Raw genomic sequence first — 15,022 nt, forward strand, 5'->3', positions numbered from 1 at the left:
GCTGATCTGGGTCATCCTCGTTGAGATGCTGCAGTAGCTGGAGTTTGTAAGGGTGCCATTTGTGAGTAGCTAATATCCGCCCGAAGGATGTTCGACTAATGCCACTCTCCAGTGACATGCGGCGAGTGCTATGCTGTGGGTTCTTGCTGAATGAAGCTAGGACAGCCACTGATGTTTCTTCATTAGTGACAGTTTTCTTGCGTCCACATTTTGGCAAATCCAACACTGAACCAGTTTCACGAAACTTAGCAAGCAGTTTGCTAACTGTAGCATGGGAGATGGGTGGTCTCGTAGGGTGTCTTGCATTGAAATCTGCTGCAATGACCCGGTTACTGCGTTCACCAGATATCAACACAATTTCGATCTGCTCCTCATGTGTTAACCTCTTCTACATGTCAATGGCTGTGAACAAAGAGAAACTTGTAAATAACTCATGAAAGAATAAAGTTACGTTGAAACCAAGCACACCATTGTTTTTCTTGTGACATTACCAATAAGTTTGATGTGTCACATGACCCTCTTCCTATTGAAAAAACAAAAGTTGTATCCAAGATGGCCGACTTCTAAATGGCCACCATGGTCACCACCCATCTTGAGGAGTTTGTCCCCTCACATATACTAATGTGCCACAAACAGGACTTTAATATCACCAACCATTCCCATTTTATTACGGTGTATCCATATAAATGACCCACCCTGTTTTATTGTAGGGTCTACCTTACAATATAAAGTGCCTTGAGGTGACTGTTGTTGTGATTTGGCACTATATAAATAAAACTGAATTCAGTTGAATTGAAATTGAGGAAACGCCTGCAAACATTATAGAGTGAACTCAAACCTGGATCAGCTATTTACATGTTGCCTTATTCAGACTTATTATTCACGCCACACAAATTAGATACCACTATAAAATACACTTGGGATATTCAGAAAAGCACTAATAATTCAAAGGCACTGCATATTGTCCTAAGTGTGTGTGTTTGTGTGGGTGGATTTTTGAACAGGCAGGAAATGGTTAATCTAGTTTGTGTAACATTTTCGCTTTAATGTGAACTGGGGCTGGGTGTGACAGCCGGTTTAAAATAAATCAGGGCTGAATCACCTGCCAGTGTAGTGCTGAGTCCCAGCCAGAGACCTCCTCATTGTACCTGAACTGCTGTGGAAAGTCTAGAAAGATGCCATCGGAGACCAAACAGTCAAGTAAGTACATTAACTTTTAGACATATATTAACTGAAGTTTATCATCATATCTTTAAGGGCTTAATGTATTCTTATTTAAATTAAATCGTTTAATTTAAATAATAAAAGTGAAATAGTCTTGTCAAAAGCAGGATTGCAAAGGTTGCACCCATTTTAAAGTTTTTATAGAGTTAAAATAAAATAGTGTCTCCCAGTTTCTAGAAATCTTACTTGCATTAAACAGAATTTTTGTGGTTTGTTCTCTTCACATGCATGACAACATGTCTGTGGTCATCATGTGTCAACCTGGAAATTCAAATATATGTTTTGCAAGTAGAAGTTAATCCAAAGTTTCAGATTCAGGCCAGTTTGGCAGAAAATTTAGTTCAGGAAATCTGGAACACCTTCTAAATTTGATCGATGCCACCATAATCAGTTTGAGTTTCGTACTCAAAAGCCCATTACATCGGCGTAAGAGCAATTGTTTTTGAATCATATATTAGATTATTGTGGTTACTTTTGTTCTTTTATTCAGAAGGCATCTATAAATAATCATAAATATCAAAATATTAGTGCGCATGATGTTTTGCCTCCCATCCAGGACCACCTCCAATATCTGACACCCCCATCAGATTTTTTTAGAACTATAGAAACATCTTCAAAGAAAGTAAGATACAGATCAGAACAAAGTAACATTTAGCATCTCTGGAAACTGTTTGAATTAAAGATCTAAAATTTTAAAGATATCAATGAGACTGCATTAGAAATATAAATATGAAATTATGCAAACTTGTAGGCACTGCAAAAAAAAAAATGTAAAAACATATTTAGAAAGACTTCACAGGCTGACTTTAATGTCACAGATAACCAAAACTTTGTATAGATGTTAAGGCAAGGTCCCATAAATGCATTCCCTCTCTTAGGTGTTTCAGTGTGTATTTCAGGCCAACCTTCATGTATGTTTAGTAAAAATAATATGTATAAATTTCTCTACCCAAGGGGAGAAATCTGCATGCTGTAGATTTATAACTTTAATAAATCTAAAGAAAGTTTTTAGTTTGGGTTTTTTTTCTTACTGTACACCCTTGTTAAAAAATGGAAAATGTGAATAATAGTGACAAAATGTAGAAGTTAACTACAATATGAAAGCAGGTGTGTGCATTTTTCCCTCCCTCACACACACCCAAACCAAACTCACCAGCAATCACCACGAAATCTAAAAAACTTCATCTCTCCTAACAAACGGTTATAGATTCACTTTTCATGTCAAACCTGTTAAATCTTGTTTCCTAACATTAAAATTAAAAGTTTGACTGTGAAAAGTACTTCTCATATCTATATAGAAAAAGACAAAGTGTTTAGTCTCTCCAAACTTTCTCACTATTTTATGCTTAAGTGCTTCTATGAATTGTGGCCCAGTTTTCCATGTTACTTGTCAGTGCAGTGCTTTTATATGGATTAACCTGTTCTCCTGAACATACCTGTAGGCCTGTATGTGAGGCTTGTGTTTTGTTTTTAATACCATGCTGTTGAGGATTGGCCGAGACACACGAGCCTTGTGTTCATCACTGATTCTGCCCTGTTGAGGCATGTCCAATCCTGACATGTAACTTCCACTTTGTGACATTTTAGACTCTCATGACGGTGTTTAAATAGTTTTATCTCCCCCCTGCCCTGCCTTAGGTTCCTGTCACCAAATTGCTAGAAAGAATTGAGACTTTTGACAAGCTGAGGCAGTTTTTTTTGGTGAAACGAGGTCACTCCAAATCTTCATCTATTTTAGCACGGAGAAGGTATCGGTGTAGCAAGCTTAAAGCTTACCTTTAGCATCCTGCCGTTGCAAATCTTTCCAGGAAACCAAGTTAAAATGTATCAGGAGACTACTGATATGGGTCTTTTTCTTTTATTTTTTGTTTATTTGTTTTTTAAAGTGTCATGCCATTAAAAATAAGCTTAATAAAATAAAGACTTCACTTTGTGACCTGATTTTCAGATGTTTTTGTTTACAGTTAATATTTCTATATTTTATTTTACATTTCTTGCAGTTTTTAAAGGAGTGAATCTCAACTGTGACACAAACAACACAGAACATCGCACCAAAAAAATCTCAAAGGATCAGCTGATTGTGAGGCGAGGCCAGCGGTTCACCGTGAAAGTTGAACTGACACAGTCGTTCAACCCCAATCTTTACCCGCTCACCATTACAGCAGTAACAGGTTGGTCCACCATTAAATAATGTATTATTTTTTTTGTAAAAAATGCAAACATATTGTATGTAAACCCTCCCAAGTTAAATCCTTATAATAAAAAATATGTCCAAAGTGTACAGAAGATGCTGTTTGATGGGCACTGAACAAATATTTACTGACCCAAAGCTGTTGACTAGGGCTGTCACCATTAATCACCGTTAATTAATGCCAAAATCACCATATCGGCATATCTCCATTAACGGGTTAACGTGGATCACCCTTTGTGTGGGGCTGGACTGCGTCAACGCGTTAGCACGGGTAGCTCGATTAACGTATTAGCGCCGTCCAGCCCCCAGTGTTGGGGAGTAACGGAATACATGTACCACCGTTGCGTATTTAAAATACAAAATATGAGTAACTGTATTCTGTTACAGTTACCGTTTAAAAAGGTGGTGTTCAGAATACAGTTACTCTGTTGAAATAAATGGATTACACAGCGGTCTTTTCCTGTTTCATATGTTAGGCTTTGCCCTACACTGTGTTCGTGTTTTCCTCAGCAGCCTCTCTCTGTCTCTCACTAGCAAAGTTGACCCAGACAACAAAGTAAAGCTAGTTTTCGGCTACAAGCCCGACACGGAACCCACCGTATTAGCCAGAGGACCTGTTTTATATACGCGCGGAATAGTTTTCTATACGAGATCGCTGCAAAAAGTGCAGACTTACCTAATGTCCACCCTACTGTTACTCACTTTATATTAAGATTTAAAAATCTAGTTGGTATTGGTATGGCGAGTAACCTTCAGTAATAGTAATACATCACACAGCAATAGTACATTCATGTAGTTGTAAAAGCATGATAATATATTAAGTAATCCAAAGTATTCAGAATACGTTACTCTCATTGAGTAACGTAACGGAATAGTTTACAAAATACATTTTGGGGCATGTATTCTGTAATCTGTAGTGGAATACATTTTAAAAGTAACTTTCCCAACACTGGCAGCCCCACACAAAGGGTGATCCGCGTTAACCCGTTAACGGAGATATGCTGTGTTAACGCGGATTTGGGGTTAACGTCATTTTAACGCAATTAACGCTGACAGCCCTAGTTGGGACTCAAAGCAAAAACCTCCAAGCCCATTGAAGGCACCCTGTTTGAGCTTTGGAAAGGTTTGGATCCAGGAGAAAGTCAGTCTGAACAATTGATAGCTGCAAACTGTGCGTGTTTGGTTTATATAATTTGAATTTATATTTTTTTTTATTTAAATATTTAGTTTGCAGTTGTGACACTTTATAGTAAATAAAAGGGATGTTTGAATATTGATTTCCATGTATCAACAGGAGTTTGTTCATGTTTGCTTACTTTTGTTTTCTCTGTTTTTTTGTTGCTGTTATTTTTTATCGTTGATATTAACTATTATTTAATTTTTGAAAGATCTGTATGGATACATGTGAAGAATTTTGTGAAAATCAATAAAAAAAATATAAATTTAAATAATAAATAACGGCTACATGTGGTTAAGTGTAGTTTAAAAAGAGGACCCAAACACAGGAACCAGAATCAGGTATTCCCAACAAAAAGCAGGTTTTACTAATGAGCAATTAATTAGTAAAAAAAAAAAAAAAAAAAATAGGGCAATCAGGAGAAATAATATCAGGTGAAACCAATGAGGGTGGGGCAAAAATTGAAAGGGCGAGGAAAAAGCCAGACAAAACACATAAGGGAAAGGCTCTTTTTATAAATAAACTAAGCTTTACTTAAAGGCGTTTTGCCAGTCAGCACAGTTGGATATGACCATTGTTTGTCTTTTAAACTATCTTTCAGCCTTATGTTGCAATCAAACATAAAATGAGCATGTGCGAAAGTCTTGAGCCACTCCTGGGAAAGACAGCAATGAAATGAAAATTTTTACAATTCTAAGGAGTTTGAAAATCAGTATTCGGTATGGCCATCTCTATTCCTCGATGCAGTCTGAACTCTATTAGGCAAGCCTTCTTGTAGTTTTAAGTAGCTTTCAATGATTGTTTTTTGAACGTTGGCTGTCATTTATTCTATTCTCCATCAAAATGGGAAAGACAGTCTATTAATTTTGTTCTATTATGTGTTTTTCTATGAAGATATGCTTTTTCTGCATTGGCAGTGTGTTTGGGAACATTTTCATGCAGTAAAATTTAGTCATTTGCCCTGTGTTGACTGCTGGAAAAGATGCAGGTGTAACTCACACTGGTTCATGATGTCTGTCTTTCATGTACACTCTGTATATAAATTAATGGCTTGTTGGTATTGTATTGTCACATCTATGATCTCTGTGACTCCTCTCTACAGGAGAAAATCCATCCGAGGACCTGGGAACAAAGTCATGCTTTGGTATCCCAGACAAAATCCAGCGTTCGCCATCAGCAAAGGCAGTGTGGAAAGTGGAGCTAGAGAAGGGGTCCAACCCACCAACAGGCTCCTTGAATTTGACCATTACCCCCCCAGCTGACACTCCAATCGGAAAGTACAACTTAACCGCCAGACATAGGGATGAGGAAACGTTGTTGGCAGAACTGGTAGTGCTCTTCAATCCCTGGTGTTCTGGTAAGTTATCTTTCTATCTGCCCACCTGTTTTCCAGGCTCTCCAGCACTGTTCATCTGTTGCTGTTGTTTTCCTTAAAACCACTGTATATCCATCCATTAATCCGTCTGTCTCATGTGTTTATCCCTATTCCCGCCTCTGTAGATGATTCAGTGTTTATGCAGGATGAGACAGAGAGACAGGAGTTTGTGATGAATGAACGTGGTATAATCTACAAAGGAAGTGGGAACTACATCACATCTACTAACTGGGACTTTGGCCAGGTATAAACACACACACACAGACTGTGTAGGGCTTAGTGGATTTGTGATTCTAGGTTTGATAAATCAACACTGAAAAGTACCACATTAATCATGTTTTTAACAATCAGTCTTTTATTCTAAGAGTTCTATTGTTCAGTATGGCAGAGGCGCAAATATGATGGTCACCATTGTTAATGGCTTAACTCCTTAATCAAAGAGACATATATTTATATGGTGTGAGACTAGTGTAGATCATTTTTAACATGCTATTATGAAGAATAGAGTAGTGACATTTTTAGATATTAGCTGCTTCAAGTTAATATTTTACTTTAGAATTAATTAGCTAATGCAAATGCTTCGATTATTTTTGACTCTGCCATTAAGTACGAATAACCTACAGCACTGTAGTTTAAGATAAGCTGCTCTCTTCCTGTCTAGTTTGAAGAGGACATGGTGAAGATTTGTCTTAAGATGTTGGATGTCAACCCCAAACACCTGGCAAATGCAGCCAATGATGTTTCTGCTCGCTGTAACCCCATCTATGTCAGTCGTGTGGTCAGCGCCATGGTAGGATATTTATGTATATACATGTGTTTTGGACAGATGTACTGTATTTGCACTGCAAGTTTCACCAAGAAGGTAATTTAAAGCATTTTACATAACGTTTAAAAGGCATCATCAACAAAATAAAGCATTAATTATAAAGCATTACTATAAAGCATTAATTAACAAAACCTTTTGTTAATTAATGCTTCATAGTCATTTTGAGGGGAGCCAAAGCTCACTCACTCACTCGCTCACCTTTGTTTTCCTGTTTTGCTCCAGATCAACAGTAATGATGACTCTGGCGTCCTGGAGGGACGGTGGTCAGCTCCATTCTGGGGTGGAACTATACCCTCTCACTGGTCTGGCAGCTATCCCATCCTCAAGCGTTGGTATAACATCGGCTGCAACCCAGTCAAATATGGACAGTGCTGGGTATTTGCAGGAGTGATGTGTTCAGGTACTGACTAACTCTGCAAGTCCTCACTTACATAAAGTATCTATTTAGATGGGTAATATGAATACATACCTAAATATCTGTTATATATACAGTATGTGTTTAGGCAAGTGAAATGAGAAATAAGAAATACGCTGCTTTATATGGCAGGTGCTTTAGTTTACATACATTATCAACTTTGCTGGGTATACCTGATGTTTATTCATCCAAATATTTAATCAGCCAATCACAAGGCAACAACTCAAAAACTTAATGGTCTATAGACATGGTGAAGGTGCTCTGCGATAGACTGGCAACCTTCACAGGGTGTACCATGCCTCTCACTCTATGGCAGGTGGGGTAGGCTCCAGCCCCCCTGCAACCCTGAATCAGATAAGCAAAGGAGAAAGGATGGCTGGATGGACATGGTAAGGAAGACCTGCTAAAGTTCAAACTGTATCAGAATTGGGGAGAAAGGTTGTATCACCTGGATGATTGAGAACCTTCACATTTAAGTGACTTTAAATGTTACGTGGTTGATCCTACCAGTCGGCTGGTCTGAGTATTTCAAAAACTGCTGATCTACTGGAATTTTTTCACGCACAAACATTTCTAAGGTTTAAAGTCCTTAAAAGAGAAACTCAATAAGCAGCAGTTCTCTGGGTGAAAATGTGTTGTTGATGATAGCGGTCAGAGGATAATGGCTTCAAGCTAATAACAGGGAAAAAATAACTCAAATAACCACTCACTACAACAAAACTATTCAGAGACCTAAAACCTAGAAACTATAAGTATAACATAAGCAGAAAAACATAAAGAGAACCAGACCCATGAGCAACAATAAATCAAAGAATATTAATTAAACCTGAAACACATACGACATGACATCTATCCTCTTTTGTATCAACGGTTCTGGCTGGTACTTGTGGAGCAATGGTGCCTGGGATATTTTCTTTGCAGGCTTTGTCCAATTTACCAACTGAGCATCATTTAAATGCCACAGCCTACCTGAGGGTTGTCACTGACCATGTCCCTTGCTATATGACCACAGTGGATTAGAACAGTTCTGAATTTCTGAGGAATGTCTCTGTCATTTTGTTGAATATATGCATGAAGAATAAAGGCAATTGTGGAGGCAAAGGGGTCCTAGCAAGGTATATGTACCAAAGTCTCAAGTTTGTTTACAATTGCCAATTTTTTAGATTTTCTATTGCTAATATAGGATTACACTAAAAGTCTGGTAAGCCATAGCTTTACTGGTTTACTGATTTGTCTTTTCCTTACTTATAACTTTCCATCACTAGGCCAGTGCAACAACATTTAACAATAAGATGCTAAACTAATGTACAATTTGACAAATATCACATTTTTAAAAAATCAGTTTTTTTTAATGTCTGTATTTCCAGTAATGCGTCTGCTGGGCATCCCATGCCGTGTGGTCACCAACTACCAGTCAGCTCATGACAGCAACAAGAATCTCACCATTGATGTGTACCACGCTGACTATGGAGTGAGAGAGAAAGAGACCAAGGACAGTATCTGGTAAGATGACACAAGCTCATATGGCTTACTTTGAGAAAGCAAACAGAGACAGGTACAGATCAGAACTTAATTCTGTGGTAAAGAGTTGAACAGTTCCTTTGTACACACACAGAGAGAGAGAGAGACAGTTTCCCTGAGCATTGTACAGTCTTAGTTTTTCACAGAACTAAATAAGGTTAATTTAAAAAACAGAGAGGCACTAACAGAGAGGCACTATATACAACAGAGAGGCACTATATACAACAAACCTGAAATCTTCTTGGTCTCTTCCAAGAGTTCCAAAGTAAAGCGAAATATAACAAAATAAAAACAAAAAGGTTTTTTACATTTTCTATAATTTATCCAATTATTTTTCAGTGGTTTTGGAAAAACAAACACCAGAAACGCTATAGAGCTACAGGGTTGACTTTCAAAAGGTTTTGCTGTTTTTTTCTGTTTTATTAGTACTCAACCACCATCTTGTTCTTGATATGTCAGACTGCATAAAGGAGGACAAATGAAATTGTGTCCAAAAGTCTTAAAGGCTTTTAATCTTCACTGTGGTTTTACAAAGTATGTCTTGTATGCTATGGGCGTGGTGACTTTGTCTGAAAGCTTTTAATCTGTCAATGGAAAGAATGTCCTTAGTGTGAATTATGGTGCCATTTCTCAAGCTTAGGGTAGGGTAGGGTGTTTACCTTACAATATAAAGTTCCTTGATTCAACTGTTGTTGTGATTTGGTGCTATATAAATAAAATTCAATTGAATTGAAGTGAATCACCCAGCAGTTTTTGCCATGTTGTCGAGTTTTTAAAGCCACTGTTGTGTTTCCACTGACTCCAACATCAGAATTTTGTGTCACGTATATGTTTCAGGAACTATCATGTCTGGTTAGAGTGCTGGATGAGGCGAACTGACCTGGCAAAAGATGGTAAATATGATGGCTGGCAAGTTCTGGATCCAACGCCACAGGAGAAGAGCGATGGTACGAACTCTTGTCTCCTCAGATTTTCTTCCTTTGTCTAATGACTTTTCTTTTCCTACTTTAACTATTCATTTTTTGCCAGCAAATATACCAAAAAAATTTAAGTATTGTTTTTGAATGTGATTTTCGATTGTGTGATTTCTTTTCATCTAGTGCTGTTAGTGATGGCAGCTCCATGGTTAGAAAGTTCCATATATAGTGCCATGAAGTTAGAATAAAAACTACTCTGTATTAGTAAAGCGTGTTTCTTTATTTAATGTTCATCCGATGCCTTTTCTTGCTTGTCCTTTTGCAGGTGTATTCTGCTGCGGTCCAGCCTCAGTCAAAGCCATCCTGAATGGAGAAACCAATCTCAAATATGATGCCCCATTTGTTTATGCTATGGTCAATGCTGACTGCATTGACTGGCTGGTTAGTGAACAGAGCTGTACTATATAAATCCGCAAATAACATAGTTAATAGGACCAAAAGAGGAGCAGTCTTTAGTATAATAGCAATATTTTTTATTTCAAGTTTTGTTTTCTATCGTGTTTCTTTCTTTCTGTCCTGGCAGTGTAAAGCTGATGGCACAATGGTGAATATTTTTTCTGACACCAAGAGAGTCGGACAGAGCATCTCCACCAAGGCTGTTGGCTCCAACACAAGGCTGGACATCACAGACAGCTACAAGTACAAGGAAGGTGGGTTCACCTGACAGACATGTGTTTCTTGAAGGTTTAAATGGAGAATTTTGTTCTTTACCCTCCTGATATTATGAAAGTAGATCTCACAAGGGATATGACACTGGACAATCATATGGTAATGATTTGTTAGTCAGAAGTTACCACTGTTATACCACCCCTATTTATAAAATGATTTATGTGATGTGTCACATAAATCCTGAAATGAGCATGTGAGACCAAAATGTTAATTAAGGTCATAGATCAATAGAGTGGTAGTGTAATCTTCACAGACTCTCAGGTTTAAAAAAAAAAAAAAAAAAAATTAGTCCTTTATTTATCCAGGTAAAAAATTTAATTGAGATTAAAAATCTAATTTCCAAGAGAGACCTGACATCATGGCAACAAAAATTTAAATTCATGAACAGAGCAGGATGTTGCATCCGCCTTTTTATATACAGTCCATGGTGCTAACTTAGGCTGTCTTTGGTTCTTTGAATGATAGATAGTATTTGGTGGAAAAAAAAAAAAATACTATATAAACCTTGTTTTAACGGTTCACTAGTGATTTGCAAAGAGATTACAAATAAAAATTGGTTTGGTGACTGTTTTCTCTGTTTTCCGATACTAATAAGAAGGTTAGAAATTCTTTAACAAAATTAATTTTCACTCTCACTCTAAAACTTTCCACTCTTACAGGGTCTAATGAGGAGAGAACTGTATTTAGATATGCCCTCACCAGAGATTACTCCAGAGATGAAGAGGAAAAGAACAATAGAGGGACAAATAATCCAATCCAGAATGGAGGGACAACAAATGGAACTGGGAATGGAGGGACAACAAATGGAACTGGGAATGGAGGGACAACAAATGGAACTGGGAATGGAGGGACAACAAATGGAACTGGGAATGGAGGGACAACAAATGGAACTGGGAATGGAGGGAGGGAAGGGAACAACACAGAGGATAAGACTACAAATAATACAAATGACAGCATCCTTCCACTTCCACAAATAGCCATGCGATTTGAAGAGGTACATCTCAGTTCCTTATATATCTTTTTATTTTTAGAGCTATTCAAGTAGATCTTAATTATATTTTAGTATTTACCTTTATCTTTGTTGTGTGAATTTTCTGTCTACTTTTTACAAATGTAGCAGTGACCTTTTTTCCACGGTTAACATTTTTTCTATTAACAAAAAAAAGGAACTCCCAGAAATACATACGAACAGGGTCAGTGTCAAAAATCTGAGTTTCTCCTCACTGTGCCGTTTGCGTAAATCCCAACAGTACTTTTTGGTTATGCCAAATCTGATAACCTTAAATAATGCCACACAACTTATTTAGACTTTAGTTTAAAAAATAAAAATAAAAGCCCTTACCTGTTTTGCCTAAAAGTTTTCTTGTGCTTTTTTAAAAGAAAGCTGTTGCTTTAAGTAAATGTCAAACAGCCATTTGGAATAAGGTACCGCCCCTCCCTGAGCCTGATTCTGCCGGAGGTTTCTTCCTGTTAAAAGGGAGTTTTTCATTCCCACTGTCACCAAAGTTCTTGCTCATAGGGGGTCATATGATTGTTGGGATTTTCTCTGTATGTATTATTGTAGGGCCTACTTTACAATATAAGGCGCCTTGAGGCAACTGTTGTTGTGATTTGGCGCTGTATAAATAAAATTGAATTGAATTGAATTGAATTTGTGGTGCTGCAGGTATCCAAGCCAATGGACGGTCAGGACGTGAGCCTGAAGTTGGTGCTGAACAGTGAAAGCCGCACTGCCAGGCCTGTGTCCATCAATATCAGTGTCCAGGCCATGAGATACAATGGCTCACCAGTTCAAAACATCCAGACTGAGACAAAGGAAGAGACACTGCTGCCTGGGAAAGGTGGGTAAATTGCTGAGGAGTTTCTCACAAGTGTTTTTTTTTTTTTTTTTCTGGGGGGGACTGCAACAACTATAATTGTCTCTCACTCCCTTTGTCTGCTCCAGATCTGTCCATTCCTATCTTGGTCCCCTTCCTGGTGTACCACAAACACATGGTAGGCTCTGACAGCATGAAGATTTCAGCTGTAGTCACAGATAAGCTGGAGCCAAGAAACGTATACCTAGCAGTGAATGATGTCATTCTGTTGAATCCTCCTATGTCCATCACAGTGAGTAAAAAACTACCATCTCTGTGTCGCCTTAATCATTATGTTACTTTGTTTGAAGTAACTTTCACATTAGCTGACTGCTGCTGATTTTTGATAAAATAATATATTATATTTAAATAGGATAATTATACTCCTATAAATACTCTTATAATATAATTATACTTAATTATGTTATATGCCTTATAAATAAATATAGAACATAATTTCTAAAAAAAAAATTATAAAACTAAAGTCTGCAACTATGCCAGCAGCTACTTCAGGCTTTTCTTGGCCATAGGAGGACTCTGAGCAAATAATGCTACAACTGACATGTTTCTTTTTGTTTTTTTGTTGTTGTTTTTGTTTACAAGCGTGATAGATGCATAAAAGCTTGCTAAAGTAGCACAAAACAAATAAATAAAATAACTAGCTATAAGTTGGTATAGGTCAAACTGAGCCTGACTGCTAGATGAGTAGTCAGTTCCTATTTATACAGATCATCTTCAGCAGCTTTGGTGTCTATACCAAATTTTGTGTTTGTCCATTAGGGATCGAAATGTGACTCCTGTATCTGTAATTTGATATGATGTGGGCTATCAGGTTTATTTTTCATGCATTGCTAACAGTAAAAAAAAAAAGAGGCTGGATAAACTGAAGGTATAATTTGTAGTTTATATTTTCAAGCAGGTTGGAAGCAAAACTGGACATGCAAAGATTTTTACATCGTTTTACTGACTAATAAGTAAACAGTGAGATTTTTGTTTTTCAGGTTAATGGTCCAGTGAGACTGAACCAAAGGACAGTTGCTGAAGTAGTTTTCATGAACCCGATCAACAAGATGCTGACGGACTGCACTCTGACTTTGTCTGGAAGTGGTCTAGTGGATGGGGAGGATAAATGCATGTATGTGTGAAAGATCTGCTACCTTATTTATTCAATTTGAGCCAAGAGGGAAAGGCAGTAGAAATACTGACTGTGTGAGTGAATGAGTCAATGCTCTGTCATTAAGACAGAGAATCTAGAATTTCATTTTTATTCTTTCTCCTGCAGCCTCTGGAAGTGTTTAAGGGTCTGAGAGTAACCTGAAGATTAAATATAAAAACAGAAATCAAATTTGAATTCATAAGTACAAATTGGTTGCTTGTCTCTCTAATCTTGATAAAAACCTGCTCTGGAGCGGTTTAGGTCTGCAGCATAAGTTATATAACTATAAACAACAGTGAGAAGCAAACCACCTTTGTAACACTGAAAAACAAGTGTTAGCTCTGAAGTTACCTGAATAAGCCCAGATCCTGCTTCATAGTACAGGCCTCGGGACTTCCTAAAGAACCTAACCCCAGCAAAATCCCTTGAAGGAATAATGACAAGAGGGTCATCTCTTTGTAAAAGTTTTTTCCACAGTCTGAAGTTTTCAGATTTTACCATATCTCAACATTGTTTGGATGTCTGGCAAAGTTGTCTTTTCAACAGGCTTCTAGCGAGTTGTTACTGTGTATAAAATGTTATGTCAAATCCACAAACTAAACATTGACCTTAACAGTTCTTTATTACTCTTATGTTTCCCACAGACTTCCAAATCTGAGGCCAAGCAACAGGATACGTATCCAGTTGACCTTTTTTCCCAAGAAGACTGGAAAGAAGACTCTCATGGCTGACTTTGACTGCTCCTCCTTCAGAGACCTCAAGTGCACCTGCACTTTCGATGTTCTACCATAAAACCTACCAGTTTAATTAATTCAGGCCTTTCATTCATTCATTCATTTTACACAACTCTCTCTCTCTCTCTCTCTCTCTCTCTCTCTCTCTCTCCCTATATATATATATATATATATATATATATATATATATATATATATATATATATATATATATATATATATATAAAAACTTTGAGGTTGCTTTTAAAAAGCAACCTTTGTGGTTCCTTTCTTTCATTCGCTGATTTTCAGAAGAAAAAACAAGTTTGTGCTTCTGGACAGAAAGTGCTGCACTGATGTTTCATATAAATGCCGCATTCACTGTCACCATGTATTCTGACACAAAAGCTGACACTACTACATATTTTAAGCTGTTAGGGCCACTTCAGGTACAAACTCTCAGCTAATTCTCATGTAAAAATGAATGTTTACATATTATTAAGAATTTAGCTAAACCTGTTGTACAAACAGCAAACTGAAAAACAGACACTTGTATTCTCACTGTGTGTTTTATCAGACTCTGAGCTTTATTAACTACTCTTAAAATATGTATTGGCTAGTGTTCCTGCAAGCTTATTCCTGCTCCTGAAGGAAGCTAGAAGCAAGCACACGGCAATCACAGCAGAACAGTAATATTTTTAAAGCGCTTGCCTGTCAGATTTGCATCTGCTAAACAAACTGGACCTCTTCATAGTGTTTACGAATGGTACGACACAGTAAGATTTCCTTGTGTTTGCATAAATTCCTCTGGCCTGTTGATGAGAAGGTGTTAAAGTGCCTCCCTGTGGCTGAGAGGTAAACTGGCCTATACTCGTGTGTTTTATTTGAACTGTAGATTTTGCACATTTTTATGACTATACAA

At 37.3% G+C, this 15,022-nt stretch overlaps 1 protein-coding gene across 1 annotated transcript; it reads left to right on the forward strand.

The window, feature by feature from the left end:
• Positions 1-780: 780 nt before the first annotated feature.
• LOC116313187 (protein-glutamine gamma-glutamyltransferase 5-like) lies at positions 781-14,283 on the forward strand. The gene is made up of 15 exons (XM_039611794.1): positions 781-1,200; positions 3,225-3,395; positions 5,695-5,949; positions 6,093-6,211; positions 6,629-6,757; positions 7,016-7,193; positions 8,576-8,711; positions 9,567-9,676; positions 9,972-10,087; positions 10,230-10,356; positions 11,035-11,369; positions 12,042-12,216; positions 12,321-12,484; positions 13,233-13,366; positions 14,032-14,283. Exons 1-15 carry the CDS (start codon positions 1,176-1,178, stop codon positions 14,177-14,179), a joined length of 2,322 nt encoding a protein of 773 aa, XP_039467728.1. The 5' UTR covers positions 781-1,175; the 3' UTR covers positions 14,180-14,283.
• Positions 14,284-15,022: the final 739 nt, after the last annotated feature.

This window comes from Oreochromis aureus, linkage group 5 (assembly GCF_013358895.1).
Source record: "Oreochromis aureus strain Israel breed Guangdong linkage group 5, ZZ_aureus, whole genome shotgun sequence".
Taxonomy (NCBI): domain Eukaryota; kingdom Metazoa; phylum Chordata; class Actinopteri; order Cichliformes; family Cichlidae; genus Oreochromis; species Oreochromis aureus.